Source organism: Diabrotica virgifera, chromosome 3, assembly GCF_917563875.1.
Source record: "Diabrotica virgifera virgifera chromosome 3, PGI_DIABVI_V3a".
Classification (NCBI taxonomy): Eukaryota; Metazoa; Arthropoda; class Insecta; order Coleoptera; family Chrysomelidae; genus Diabrotica; species Diabrotica virgifera.
In genome coordinates this window covers 256,524,718-256,540,613 of record NC_065445.1, presented here as the reverse complement: position 1 = coordinate 256,540,613, position 15,896 = coordinate 256,524,718, and the positions used below count along the sequence as shown (strand labels likewise).

General features: G+C 32.5%; 1 protein-coding gene across 6 annotated transcripts in view; it reads left to right on the top strand.

The window, feature by feature from the left end:
* The window catches only part of LOC114338747 (trafficking kinesin-binding protein milt), a 318,823-nt gene extending 304,620 nt beyond the window's left edge, over positions 1–14,203 (top strand). For all 6 annotated transcript variants that reach the window (XM_050647317.1, XM_050647318.1, XM_050647316.1 and 3 more), the window contains one exon: positions 476–14,203. In XM_050647317.1, coding sequence (XP_050503274.1) covers positions 476–723 — 248 coding nt within the window. In that variant the 3' untranslated portion in view covers positions 724–14,203. The remainder of the gene's footprint in view (positions 1–475) is intronic.
* Positions 14,204–15,896: the final 1,693 nt, after the last annotated feature.

Below are 15,896 nucleotides of genomic sequence, written 5' to 3'. Positions count from 1 at the left end.
ACCATTAATTCCATCGATAGTAATAAGTAAATTTCATGAAACGGGTAGCTTAAAGGTTCAAGATCTGGTAGACTGAAAACTGCAAATACGGATGATATTTCTTTAAACGTTCAGGAGAATCTAAAATGTCTGCGAGTGCACTGTCAAGACATGGTATTTGTAAAAAGTATGTACAAATACCGTGTTATTTGCATACAAATAATAAGTGAGTAGCCGGCAAGATCACCCGACTTCTCACCACTTGATTTTTCTCTGAAAAAATCGCGTTTATGTTAACACGACAAACTAACTTAAATTATTTAAAATACAGGAAATTACTGTCAAAATGATCAATGAACAAAGACTTCATAGTGGACGATATAAAACAAATTTAGGTGTTAATTTTGAACATTTAAAATTTTGGATAATAGCATAATTTGAATAAGTATTTGCTTACTCCTATTTCATATTTTTAGTAAAATTTCTTATATTTTAGCGTCCACGATATCACATCGCAAGAAAAGTTTGGGGGTTCCAGGAAAGCCAGGCACTGGCGCCCTCAATCGTAGATTAGAGCAGCTCAACTCCCGCAAACAGAGAAGACAGCAACAGGGAGGAGGTATAACGAGACCAGATCTGGGCACAGTGTCCGTATCTAAACCATCCGAAAAGACAGAGCAGCATACATCAACATTAGGAACTCTTAGCTCGTTGCTATTTGGAAGAAAAGGGGGTTTATTCTAAAATCTTGGGTGATTAAATAATTCGACACTGTTGACGTTTGGTGCCAAATTTTTAACATCGATATTCGATTACAGCATCGATTTAATTTCGATTGTCGATGTGATCGATTTTATTTTTTGAGTATTGTAGAGGTTAGTGTTAGTAAGAAAATCGTCATCCATATATTTTAAATATTATATTTTATTAATTATGTAGATATTTCTCTATACTTACATATTTATTGATCAGACAGACAGAACTAAACAAAAAATGCATAATTGTGTCGGTATAACTTAACAAGTAGATGTGAAAATTATCATTTTTTTTGCTTTCTTTGGCTTTTTTGCCATTATTTCTCAAATGGATTTTATGAAATCACAATGTTAAGGAAGAAAATATTTTAAATATAATAAATCAGGAAAGAAAAATATATAATGTATGTATTCCAAATTCTAGTACCAACACAGACAATGTTGTGATCAGAACGGCTAAAGATATACATATTTGGGTTTTGACTATTTTGTTTATTTTTCAAAATATTTGTCTTAAGCCATTTTTATTTTCCTACTTGAAACATCTACTTAATGTAATTTTTCAATATCACCGAACATTATTTAATATTTCACTAATGCAACTAAACCGTATACAGTGATGAATGCGCTAAAATAACGCAAAAGACGGAAAATATAATACGTTGTGAATAAAACGAGATGAAACTATAGTTCGACCCACCTTGACTTTACAGTGTAGAAAACATAGGCAATGCAGTCCTTATTAGAGTTTTTAGCGCGGTAATGCCGATTTTATCAAAAGGAATTTGTAATCGAAAATTAGAGAGATTAAATTAAAACTGTTTTATAAAGGCAATCTACAATTTTAGGATTCGTATGCGTTTCAGTTTATTTGATATACTATAGTTATTACGCATATGAATCCTAAAATTGTAGATTGCCTTTCTAAAACAGTTTTAATTTAATCTCTCTAATGTTCGATTACAAATTCTTTTTGATAAAATCGGCATCACCGCGCTAAAAACTCTCATAAGAACTGCATTGCCTATGTTCCCTATACTGTAAAGTCAAGGTGGAACGGACTATAGCAGAGGTGGGAAATAATCAATACAAATCTATAAATTTACATTATATTGATAGTCTCTCACCTTTAGACGTATCGGAGGAGTTTGACAACTCCCACTCTGGCAGGAGAATTTTATAAAATTCTCCTGTGACAGTTTGATTCCGATACATTTAAAGGTGGGAAACTATCAGTACAATGTAAATTTGTAGGTTGCTATTGATAATTTCCCACCTCTACTAGTTTCATCTCTTTATATCACAACGTATTATGATTTACGCCTTTTCCATGTGATTTTGCCGGTTATTAGTGCACTCATCACTGTATACACAAAAAATGCCGGTCTCAAACAATAATTAAAAAAATCAGAAAGGCAACATAATGTTTTCTCCTTTTAGTTTTTATCCCAAATATACACGTAACTTTTTTAGGAAGTTTCATTTTCAATACACAATAAGCCTTTTCATCATGTGACAAGCGCATGCTCAACGGCCATGTTTTTCGTGCAGTTTTTATCAACAATTGAGAGGTTAGGCATCACTATTTGTTCACTATACAAATAACATCTATAATTTTTTATTCTAATTAATGGTATCAATCGATTTTCATTACTTGCCGAAATATATTAATTAACAAAATTATTATTATAATCTATTGTAGCGTGCTTACGGTTAAAATAATACTCTCGGTTCGTTTATGCGAATTTATTTATACAAGTTACAGACAAATTTATTTTACAGACTAACTACTCCTAAAAATTGCATTCTTATTTATATTGAATACAAAAATACAAGGCCATGTTCTTGAACGTTCCAGAAAAACGGAACCGTCCAACTTTGATCTTTCTCGAGAAATCTTTGCCTTGCTCGTCTGATGAGTCATCCTTCCAGATGTCTCCATACGTAACGAGACGGAACCTGTTATTTGCTGTCGGTATTTCGTCACTAAAATAATCAAAAAAATGTATGTTGATTTATAGCGTTTATCACTATTATATACATACTCCATACCGCTTTATTGTCCCTTTTCGTCCAGATATCAAATAATAGTCGATTAAAAAAATTATTTGCCAATTGAGGCAATTCTTTCTTTATTTTCTTGCCTTTATTTCTATAGCTAAAACTTTCTTTGGCATTTCTTTAATTATGTGTTCAGATGCATTTTGTTGCTATTTATATTACTAATCTAATCTACATAACATGTTTTATTACAAAAAACTGTACGAAAAAAATGGCTAACACTAGTTTGTGATGAAAAGGTCAATATGGAAATGATGTTTTATAGCGTTTTTGATGTTACTGTGGAACATATCCAGTGATCCATGCCAGTACGTCAACAGTGTCTTTTAAGATATTGTGAGGTTGACATATTTTTGAAAGTAGTCGAAGTTGAGTAGAAAGTTTACAGTATTTTGTTGTTTGAAGAGCGTAGACTTTAAGCACAAGCGATACGATTATTTACGAAATCATTCATCTACGAAATTCTGTAAGAGAATACAAAAATGTGTTACATTTAAGTGATACCTTTATAGAAAATGTACTTACTAAGGTTCAAGATTTGACCACTGGAGCATTAGATACTTAAATATTTTTTGTTATTTTGCACTGCGTATTAAAGAATAACGCTTCTAAAATCGATTGACACTAAATCGGGCCAGGTACGAGTCCCTGTATGTTCTATTTCAAATTTCATGAATGTTTTCTAATTCAGGAGAAGTCTCATGTCACGAAAGAGATATTATTTTGCTCCCGTTGTTAAACCAAACTCTTGTATATCTGGAAGTACAGCATCTTATCGAGAAAATTGTAATCGCCAACTCATACACATTTCAATATAAAAAAAATCAAACAGGAACATTTTTTAGTTGATACAACACCGTTAGGAGCTGTAATATATTTCCAAATATTTATTTTTGACGTAAGTTTTCATAGTAATTAGCTGTACGCCCATCAACATACCATATACCGACAGAAAAAGGCATTGTACCCATTTTTGTATTCTCAAGTCATTTTTGTGAAATAATTTCATATCCCATCTGAATATATTAACACAATTTATCCAAACTAATAATGTCAGCAAAGCATATAACGAACTATTGCATTTAGTCTATTTTGACAAATGTATTAATGTATTTATATAGTACGAACATTTTAAAAACCTGTTTCAATGTTAAGTTCTATCAACTTGTATTTAAATATTACTCAACGAAGAAATGCAATAAGTCTTGGTGAACCTCATCAAGAAATGATTTAGTCAATTTTTTTTTGTATTTGTTGCTTATTGTATCAATAAGTTTGTTTTTGTGAAAAAATGGAAAGCTGAAGTCGTGGATATTCAGATGTCGGAAGGTTAATTTTGTTTTCATTATTATCTGTGTCTTAGTATATTAAATAAAGATGTACGTATTTGCAACAAGACAGTAAACCAACTGTTGTCAACGGTGCGAAAAAAAAATCGTAAAGGAATTTAAGGTGACTGATATTTTGATGACTAAGATGAAGACATCTTAAATAATACTTTGACTACCTAATGATTCACACAACTTCTCGCGCATGATTTAAAAATGTCCATCTTAACGGCATTAGTTAAATAAATGGTGGAACTGACCAGTGGAGGCTGTATAACACAAACACTTTGCACGTTCGCCACTGAATGAAGGCTGATCTTCCAATCGTTTCGCCGGCGAGAAAAGTCCCATGACAGGCGTAAATTCGCGCAACCGGCTATCATCTTATTATACAAGGTGTCCCAAAAGTAGCGGAACGGTCGAATATTTCGCGAACTAAACATCGGATCGAAAAACTGAAAAACACCTTTTCAATCATTTTTAAAAATCTATCCAATGGCATCAAATACGATCCCCCACTCCACCGCTTGGAGGTGGGGTGGGGGGCAACTTTCAAATCTTAAATAGAAACCCCTAGTTTTCATTGCAGATTTGGATTCTTTATGTAAAAGTAAGCAGCTTCTATTCGAGACATTTTTCCGAGTTGTGGATAGATGGCGCTATAATCGGAAAAATCCATTTATCGTGATACCATAGATAAATTATAGAAACGGTTTAATATCTCGATAAATACACTTCCAAATGAAAAACGAGAAAATACGTGTTTAATATTTTTCAGAAACCTATCGAACTACACTAAACATGGCCCTCCACCCCACCCCCTATAGGTGGGGTAAGGGGTAACTTTAAAATATTAAATAGCAACCTCCATTTTTTATTACAGATTTGGATTCGTCATGAAAAATTAGGCAACATTTATTCGAAACATTTTTTAGAATTGTTGATAGATGACGCTATAACTGAAAAAAGAAGATTTATTAGCGCCATTATCAACAATTCTAAAAAATGTTTCGAATAAATGTTGCTTAATTTTTCATGACGAATCCAAACCTGCAATAAAAAATGTAGGTTGCTATTGAATATTTTAAAGTTACCCCCACCCCACCTCTAGGGGGTGAGGTGGAGGGTCTTGTTTAGCGTTATTCGATAGGTTTTTAAAAAATATAAACACATATTTTTTGGTTTTTCATTTGGAAGTATATTTCTCGAGATAATAGACGCTTCCTATATTCCGATTATAGCGCCATCTATCCATAATTCGAAAAAATGTCTCGAATAAAAGCTGCTTACTTTGATATGAGGAATCCAAATGTGAAATAAAAACTGGGGGTTTCCATTTAAGATTTCAAAGTTACCCCCCACCCCACCTCTAGGGGGTGGAGTGGGGGGCCGAGTTTGGTGTCATTCGATAGATTTTGAAAATTATTGAACATGTATTTTTCAGTTTTTCGATACGATGTTGTATTTTGAGAAATATTCGACCGTCTTTTGAGACACCCTCCCTATTATAATTATGAGCTGTAACTTCTTCTCATCGTAAAATATTTGGAATAATTTAATATTGAGATACAAGAAAATAGTGAATTATTTTTGCGCATGTTTTTAAGGAGTCATTTTAGTGGCATTTATTAAGTAAATAGTGACAGTGACACTTCCGACGTACGCCACTGAAGGGATAGCAAGCTCCAATCGTTTCGCCGATGCGAGAAATCCGGTGACTCGCGGCGAAAATACGGCATTGTTATAATTAGAGTTTTCTACGTAGAAAAAATATCCCTCCCAATTAAACTGAGAGAATAAAAATGTAAGGGAAAGTGCACTCTTGCCGCTGGTGCTGTGCAACTTTAGATTACCGATAAGTCATCATCGAGGGTAAGGTGAAATGAAATCCTAAGCTACAAATACATGATAACAGTCCATATTTGGTTATCTTAACCTTCGGATGACCAAGGGGGTAAATTTGGACCCCAGTGTATGTTTTTCTTTAATACATTCAAAAGTATTTTCAATTTTTAACTCATTATTTTTTTATTTGACTTTAATATCATTCTAGATATCCTCATATTTTGAAATAAAAAAAATTCCCTATATTTTACGAATAAAAAATATATTCTGAAGTTGATGTTTAATAAAATACCGTCTATTATTGGAATAGACGGTGGAATTCCAAGTAGTTTTACACTGCGCGTTATTAAAATCTATTTTTGGACTGTGGTGCCTGTTATGTACGAATCATGACATTCCTGTCTGATACAGTTAGTCATTATTATTATTTCCTGGCGTATAATATTATAGTTTCTTAGTATTTTGTGTACATATAAGATATGGCCCGCAAATATCTTACTGAGGCCGAGTTACAGGAAATAATTGTTACTGCTAGCGATTTTTATGATGATATAGAAGATGAAATAGTATCAGAAAACGATAATGTATTGTTAGATGAAGATTTAAATGCTGAAAACATTCATTCCAGGTCATTTTTGACCTGGGGTAATTTTTTACCCCCGTTGGTCATCCGTGTAACAAAAAAGGTTGGTCATCGGAAGGTTAAAGCAATCTCAAGCTTCAACCACAGAATTTAGCGGTGCAAAGGCTTGTTACGATTTTTTTTTCTCACCGAGTTAAATAAAAATAAATGACTGTTCCATTAACATTAACTGTTCCATTAACTGTTTTGTTGCATGTATAAGCACATCAATATTTTCAAAATATGAATGAAAATGTTCATCATCACGCCAAAATTTTCTTCCAAGATACTGTGATGCCATTATATTGTTATTTTTGGTTTTCGCCAACTACTTATATGATTTCCAATTAAAGCTGGAGAAGGTTTTGGTCAAATGTAGCTTGACAATTATTTTATAAATTGCGGATATCATCACATTATTTTAAGGTATCCAACGATAGCTTTATCGCATTTTGTATTCATTTTTGAATTATACAAAAACACATTTTGACTAAAAGCTTCACGTCTTTTTTTGATTACATTTTTGATAATCTTCCACGTGCAGACCAAAGACAAACGAAAAAGAAAATTCTCGTAAAAGAATCAAATATAAGTACACTTTTTGGAGTATATGTATTATAATTTATAACTAATTCACTAATCAACTATTGTCCTTTTCATGATCATTTTTCAGTGCGTAACAAATGATATGAAAAAGGGTAAGTCCGTGATAATACACATTTATGACATTTATTCTAACATGACATTTTAGTTAAATCTGACAGTTGTCACATTTTATTTTCAATTTGGAATAAAAACCAATCAAATGTATTTCTTGCATTTATAAAATGGTATTTTCTTTGATTTGTATAGTCTTATAAATTATACAGATTATATTTGTAATATTATTATCTAATTAAAAAAAAATATTTTTTTATTATGGCGCCATCTATCGACAACTAGAATAACTAGAATAAATGTTATAAAAATGTCACCGACGAAATGTAATCACCGACGTGCCTTTTTTTCTGTCACATACAATTTAATGCGTTAGAAAGAAATCGAAAAACTGTGACGCACTGAAAGGTGATCATGAGAAATACTGTATTATAATTATGGATGGAAAAAGTCAATCAAAAAATCAAGACGTTCCGGATAGTTCACCAATTCGATGTTTTGGAAATCCAAAATCCACTAGATTATTTTCTCGTTTTCTTTTCAGTTTTTTATATTCTCATAAAGTTCGTCTTTTTTACTTTCATTGTTAGACTATATTATTATCCATACTTAACTCTTCTGGTCACCAGTATCTGAAGATCTTCAATATATATGGAGAGGCAGCGCTGAAAAATCTCTTTGAATTTACTAAAGCTAAATTTTTCACAGTTAATTACTGTGATTGTGTAGAGAAACATACTGCGGTCGGTCAAGCGAAACGTAGAACAGGGGTTACTGAGAGGGTATCAAAGTTGCTTTCCTACGAAGGTAATTAAATCCAATTACTAAGGCTGAAAATCAGTACACACATTCTAAATTGAATATAAATAAAAGTTATTATAGTCGGTCAGCTGTATGACGGGACAGAGCCGGTCGGTCATCTCCAATGAATGTACAGGGTTATTCACTATATTTTGACCCCCTTGTAAACTGCTTTATTTACAGAATAAGAAAAAAATGTAAAATACAAGAGTTATTCGATTTTTTAATTACGATTTTTTTGGCATATATATCGTACTAGTGACGTCATCCATCTGGGCGTGACGACGCAATCGACTATTTTTTAAATGAGAATAGGGGTCGTGTGCTAGCTCATTTAAAAGGTTATTCAATTCTCTATACAGTACTATAAATAATAAGATCATTATTTATACAGGGTGTCCAAATTTTTTTTTTTGAATTATTAATTAAACAATTAATTTAATTAAAAAATTTTTTGACACCCTGTATAATTTATCATGTTAATGTTTATATTACTGAATAGGGAATTGAATAACCTTTCAAATGAGCTAGCACTCGACTCCTCTTCCCATTTAAAAAAATAGTCGATTACGTCATCACGCCCAAATGAATGACATCACTATTACGATATATATGTCAAAAAATCATAATTTAAAAATCGAATAACTTTTGTATTTAATTTTTTTTCTAATTCTGTAAATAAAGCAGTTTACAAGGGGGTCAAAATATAGTGAATAGCCCTGTACATTCACTGGGGCCGACCGACCGGCTCTGTCCCGTCATACAGCTGACCGACTATAATAACTTTTATTTATATTTAATTTAGAATGTGTGTACTGATTTTCAGCCTTAGTAAATGGATTTAATTACCTTCGTAGGAAAGCAACTTTCATACCCTCTCAGTAACCCCTGTTCTACGTTTCGCTTGATCGACCGCAGTATGTTTCTCTACACAATCACAGTAATCAACTGTGAAAAATCTAGCTTTAGTAAATTCAAAGAGATTTTTCAGCGCTGCCTCTTGGACTAATATTGTCGGCTAAGATGACAGTGTCATCCGCATATCTAGTGTTGTTAATGGGAACTTCATTTACCTTTATTTGAGGTGTTTCACCCTTTACAGTTTTTTCATGGCCTCTTCTGACTAGACATTTATAAGGTTTGGCGATAATACGAATCCCTGTCTCATTCCACGTCTATTTTGTCATCAATTCACGCATAATTTAGATGTTTTCTGGTCCGGAACAGTCGATTTTAGAAACATTTATGAAATTTTAGCCAGAAGTTAACTACAGCCTCGATTTAATTTGGTAAACAGCGTAATCACAACTTGATTGGTGTTGCCAAAAATGGTGATACAGTGAACATTGTTTCCAATCGGATAATGAGATTATACTAGTGATCATTATCAAACTTTTTACTGATTACTTCTAGATCCAATAATGTATAAAAATATCCGCAATTTATTGTGATTTTGTTTTGATCTGTTCATATGTACTCGTACTTAAGAAACCAATCATCACTTTTATCATTTTTCGTTTTTTTATTTCGTATATTTTATCAACATTTTCAGAGAGCACAAATATTATATTAATTATGATTATTATACTCTGCTTTTGGTGCTGTTTTATGTTTAATAAGAAAATGTAAATAATTTTTTATGTATATAAGCTATAAATAACGGGGTCGAAACTGAAGAAGACATGTTTTAAGTAACGAACGAACATTAGAAAAGATTTTTAAATAATTTTGAATTATGTTTTTATAAACACCTAATATTTTTACGTAGTAGGCTTCAATGTAGTTTTATGGGTAAAAAAATATTACTCCTCGAAGCAAATCATTTTTTATTATCTAATATGTCCGTCATTTTCTTGACATATACATCTTCATCCCATTTAAGTCTCCTAAATCTCACAAATTCGTGCACTTATCATAGACCTTCGACGTCGATCCATCTTTTTTGTGGTCTTCCTATGCATCCTTTATGTGCTCTTCACTTCTCTTCGATCTCTCTTGTCATATGCCCTGCCCATTCCCACTCAAATTTTGCGATAGCTTCGACAATATCTACTTTGGATTTCCTTCTTAAATTGTTGTTTTTAACATGATCTCTTAAGTTTATATTTACCATGATTCTCTTCATTGAATTGTTCTAAGTCTATTAAGATATTGGTTAGTAAGTGTCATGGTCTCCATTCCATAAGTCATGACAGGAAGGATACATGTGTCAAAAATCTTCCATTTTAACTTAAAGAAAAGATCGTTTAGATTTGATTATTCACTTTTATTATTCACTATATTCACCTTTGGTGGATATTAAAGGAAATAAAATCAATGGGAAAGTCCCCGTAGCTGGCTGTATACCATAGTTAAAAAACCATACAGAAGTAAAAACTTCTTTTGTATATTGGTATAAAAAGTTTTATTAAAAAACATAAAAGTCCTCCAAAAGGATTTGCAAAACGTTTTCAAGATCTGATTCAGATTGAAAACGTTTTGCAAATCCTTTTGGAGGACTTTTATGTTTTTTAATAAAACTTTTTATACCAATATACAAAAGAAGTTTTTACTTCTGTATGGTTTTTTATTAAAGGAAATAGTTCGCTAAAATTATTATCACGGTGAATGACAGGACGTGAAATGCAATTTAGATTTCCCTTGTCGAATATTTCGCCACTTTGTTGTGCTTTATTACTCCAACTTAAAAAGCTCAGAGGATAAATAATTTCGAATTTTATTTCCTGACTTATTAGTCTTTCGTTTTAACTTAATTGAGATTTTTGAATTACTAATGATAAAGCTTAGTTTACCTACTGCTACCCAGATCATTCTTATTCTTGTATCCTACACCATTTTTATATTACTGCTTAACCAGGTGTCTTGTTGCTACTTGCCTCATTAGATCGAAATAAAATTTAGCCGAACCAAAGAAAATCAGATCCTTTAATTGAGAAAATCAAAGATGCAACAGGTATGATTAAACTGATGAAGGATTGAGATTCAGGATTAGTAAAGAAGACATTATAAAGCCAAAAGGAAAACTCGGTACGCTCAGAAAATCTAGGCGTAATATTCTTCCTATGTGTTAACTTTGTGAAACAATATATAGATAAAAACGTCTGGTAACTTCAAAAAATCCTCTAAATACCTTAATCTTCAAAAAAGAATGTATGTGTACTTTGTACGCACGTAAGAAGTTATACTTCTATTATAATTTCAACGAAATAAATAATATACTTAACAAGTTAGTTGTATTTTATTTAAATATTAAACTAACTTTCTTACCTACCAGTCTCAATTTTTTTTTAAATTACCAAAAATTAAAAAAAATGTATGAATCATCTGGGATTGGAACCCGGGACCTCCCAATCTCTGGTCCAATGCTCTACTAACCAAGCTATCGAGCCCCTTGTACGTGACATATAGTATCTCGGATATAATTACACAACACGGTGACAAATAGATCATAATGACATTATGTGTCATATAACTTCACATTCTGAAGTATAAAAATGTTATATCTAGATATTTTATTATCTTACTACCGAGGAAGACAAATCCAAAGACACAAAAAACTATAATAAATAATACATTTACTAAAAACACTAATATATTATTTTAATGACTTATTTACGCTGATATATACATACCTATCTTGAAAGATTAGCAACGAACTACATACTGTCTGTGTGCGCATGAGCCAGGGAATTATAAAATTTCACTCTCAATCGTAAAGAAGTATAACTTCAACAACTATACAGATCATTTATTACATGAGACTATACTTGGAGCATGCCTTATTGCTACAAAAAGAACCGTTTAAAACCCATTGCTTCTTCACTTTCGATCCCAATTACATATAATGCATTTCGTCCCTTTAATATGTGTAACCTTAAGTAATATAAATAACAATTACTCTTTCAAGTATTAGGTGGTTGGAAAAATCCTTGAAATATTTTTGAAAATTAGTGAAAAATTTCCTGACTGTACAGTCTGTTGAAAAGAAGTGATGTGAGAATCTCTAGAAATACTTTTTTTCCTACAAATTTCGTTACTGTTTATTTATTAAAAAATCCACGAGGAAAATAAACTTCCTGGAGCTGGCTGTATACCATAAATTACAAAAATACTATGTTTTTGTAAAATGTATATTTTAAAATATAGCTTTTACAATAAATCTAGTATTTTTGTTTATTTCTTACTAATTTCTTATTAAAATAAAATTTGTGGGCTAGCTCAGAATGGATCTTCTTTTCCTTCATGCACCATGTCCTTTCAGAACGTTGGTCACCATAATAACTATCTGAATTGTATTTACTGCAACCCCAGCCTAGCATGCTTGTATCAATACCATACCAATCTCGTAAGTTCTTCAACCATGTAGTCTTTCTTCGTACTGGACTGTGTTTATCTGCTATTTTGCATTGCATAATATATTTCTAGCATCCTATATTTGGGACTACTCATTACATGTGCTAAATACTCCAGCTTTCTCTTCTTGACGCTTCTTTTTTTAATCTCAACCGTCTTTCTGAGACCTTCTAGTATTGTGTAGTTTCGAATCTTCTCCACCCAAGAAACTTTTAGAATTCTTCTACAGCACACCACTTTTCGAAAGCCTCAAGGCGATTTAGATCACTTTTATTCACAGTCCAGGACTTGACACCGTAAAGTAAGACCGAGAACACGTAGCAGCGCAGTAGGCGGATCAGCAATGTTCATTTTAGGTCTCCGTTACATAATACATCAGACAACCATTTAAAAGTGGCTCTGACCTTCTCCACTCTGGATCTAATTTTACCGTGACTATCTGCATTATAATTCAATTGATATACAAAGAACAAATTTGATCTACTAACTCAAGTGTGCTACTATTTACATATATACACGGTTTTATATTCTGTAGATTATTTATTACGAATATTTTGGCTTTCCGTATCTTCAGATCCCGATCTGCTTCCTTACAGCTCTGCCGTCCTCAAATAAAACGCGGTATATGCAGCCTAATTAAAACCGAGAAATCGACTCTCAAAGTTTTTTCTCAGGACTATATGTTTTGACAACTTTTTAACGCAAAACATGTTCTAATAATAGTTGAACATTATTTAAAAATATATGCTTAAAAAATCCTGTTTTTATCAAAGCTGTAAATAAAAAGTCCTATACCGCGTTTTAATTGAGCAGCGGACATATTACTGGATCAGAAATTGTGCCGTATCTGCATTTTATGTGTAAATAGGATTTTTTACAACGAAAAATAGTTACCAAAAAAAGAAAAATAAACAGCTTATAATTGTTTATTTTATACGCAAAATACCTAAATGTCATAAATGTTCAAAATACGAGGTGGCAACACGAGTCTCGATAAAAACTCGGTAAATGCGCTGTGCTCAATTAAAACTCACTAGCACATACCGCTTTTTAGTTGAGTACTTTGTAGATACCGCATTTTAATTAAGCAGCTATTGAAATTTAGCACATACGGCATATTCCAATTTGTTTATTTTGGTAGTAAATAAAATGATACGGCTTTCAGACATTGCAGAAGCATAAATAAGGTCACAAGGAAACCACATATAGCAAAAACTCGATTTCAATTTTTTTGCAGATACCGCGTTTTAATTGGGGACGGCAGAGCTGTCAACGACACTGTCAATCCAAGACAGGATCACTTAACCGTAACCAAGTGAAGACATAGTTGAAGGCATGAAATTTTTTTTATAACTTTCGTTATAATTCCTGCACGCCTGTAAAGTATCAACAATGTGTACCAGCACTGTACGGTCTTTATAATTTTAATGACATTAACTGATCAATAACCGAAATAACGATTTTTGTAGGAAAAACAGTACAAATATGTTATGGTCTTAATAGACAGCATAAAAAATTCATCTTAAAAGTTGTTAACTGCGTAGCTTTCTGTGATGTCAAAAATATTTCAATGAACGTCAAAAGTGATATATAGGGACTGTAATAAAGTATAGGAATAAAGTTTACCTAACGATGTATAAAGTATTTATTTTGATTAGTTTTAAGGTAAATCTTAGGTTTTTTAGTGGTATTATTATTAAAATGTTGTGTATATATATTTTGCTTCGAGTATTGTTTTAGTGAAATATTGAGAACTATCGATAGTTTTGTTGCAGGTTAAAATAAATATATACAAAAATTAACATTGTTTTTATACACCCCCATAGTTTCTACCAAACAGAATCATATGCCTCTTCATACTCTGCTTTTCTTTCAAGGTAAGAAAACCACAGTGTATACCAGCGGTTTCGAACCTTTTTTAGCTCGAGGCACACTAACTTAAAAACTGGTTCAGCCACGACACACTTGGATAAATAATCTTTATAATGAGTATAATCAAATTTCGCGGCACACCTACAGGGACTTCAGGGCACACCAGTGTGCCTCGGCACACTTGTTGGGAACCTCTGGTGTATACGGTCAAGGAAAAGCTTAACAACTGTGCATAAACAACTTATAAGCAATAAACAATAACAATTCAAAAACAAAGTCGAGAAAAAGGATGACGAACTGGAAAACGAAAAATATAATGGGAGTGGCTACTAGGAACATATGGAAGGCCTTAATACCAGAGATCAGGAAAGAGATCACTAGAGCCTTAATACCAGAGATCAGATGTTGTATATGGACGATTTGAAATTAATGGCTTCCACTCAAAGTGCAGCCCAGAGTATTCGATATGCAAAATGGCCGGAACATCGAGGCCATGGGTGAAATCGATATGTATAAATATCTCGGAGTAAAGCAAACGCGGAAAATTGACCATAAGCAAATGAAAACTCAGGTAGCTACGAAGTTTATACGAAGGGTAAAACAGCTGCTTCGTTCACACCTTAACAGTAGAAATTTGTTTTAACACTAAACACCTACGTATGTTCCGCCCTTAGCTATTCATTTGGCATTGTTAAGTGGACAGAAATGGATATAGAAAATCTTCGGCGAAAAGTAAGAACACACCTCACAAAGGCACAAAAACACCATCCTAAAAGTGCAATAGAATTAGAAAGAACGACATTGCCACGGAATTTAGGAGTAAGAAGACATGGATATAGGTGAGCAATTAGATAAACAGATTGCTAATTTAAGAACGTATTTTCAGATGCAGGCTGAGACATCTACTCTACGTCGCGCTACTTGCGCAGTAGATGACAGCACCGATCAAACTGAGGGAACCAGAAATGCGCATAAACCACCTTACTAAGGACGAAAAAATGCGCACCTGGATGGGTAAACCTCTGCACGGGCGACATCCGAATGAGGTCAGCCAAGACTATGTCGACAGTACAGCGTCGAACTATTGGTTGACATCAGGAAATATATTCCCAGTATTAGTGTGTCTTCCGAACAGTAAGGTTGGTTTTGTTACACGCGCTTAATTACTTTTTGCTCGAATTTAGGCAGGTAGATATTTTATTTTGGTTTGTTATTTCATAAACCCATAGTTAAGGTAAGTACAAGTTTTTTAATATTATACGGGGGTACTCCCCCGTCTGGAAAAGACCCACCAGATGAGAAAGATATACAAGGCGAAATGGAAATTGATAATAAAATATATAATTTAGACAACAAATATATTTCGACAGACATCGGACCGTACTATGTTATCGTTGAACCGGTTGATCAAAAAAGTCATTTATCGGCTGTTAAAGTTGGGCACTACTTATTTAAAAATACTACTTTTAACACACATGTTATTGACATAAAATTAGTCGGGAGAAATAAAGTAAAAATTATTTTTAAATCTTATAATATTGCTAATGTCATTATAGGACATAAATTAATAAAAGATAACAATTTGATCGCGTATATACCTATTTTTTTCAACCATAAAAAGGC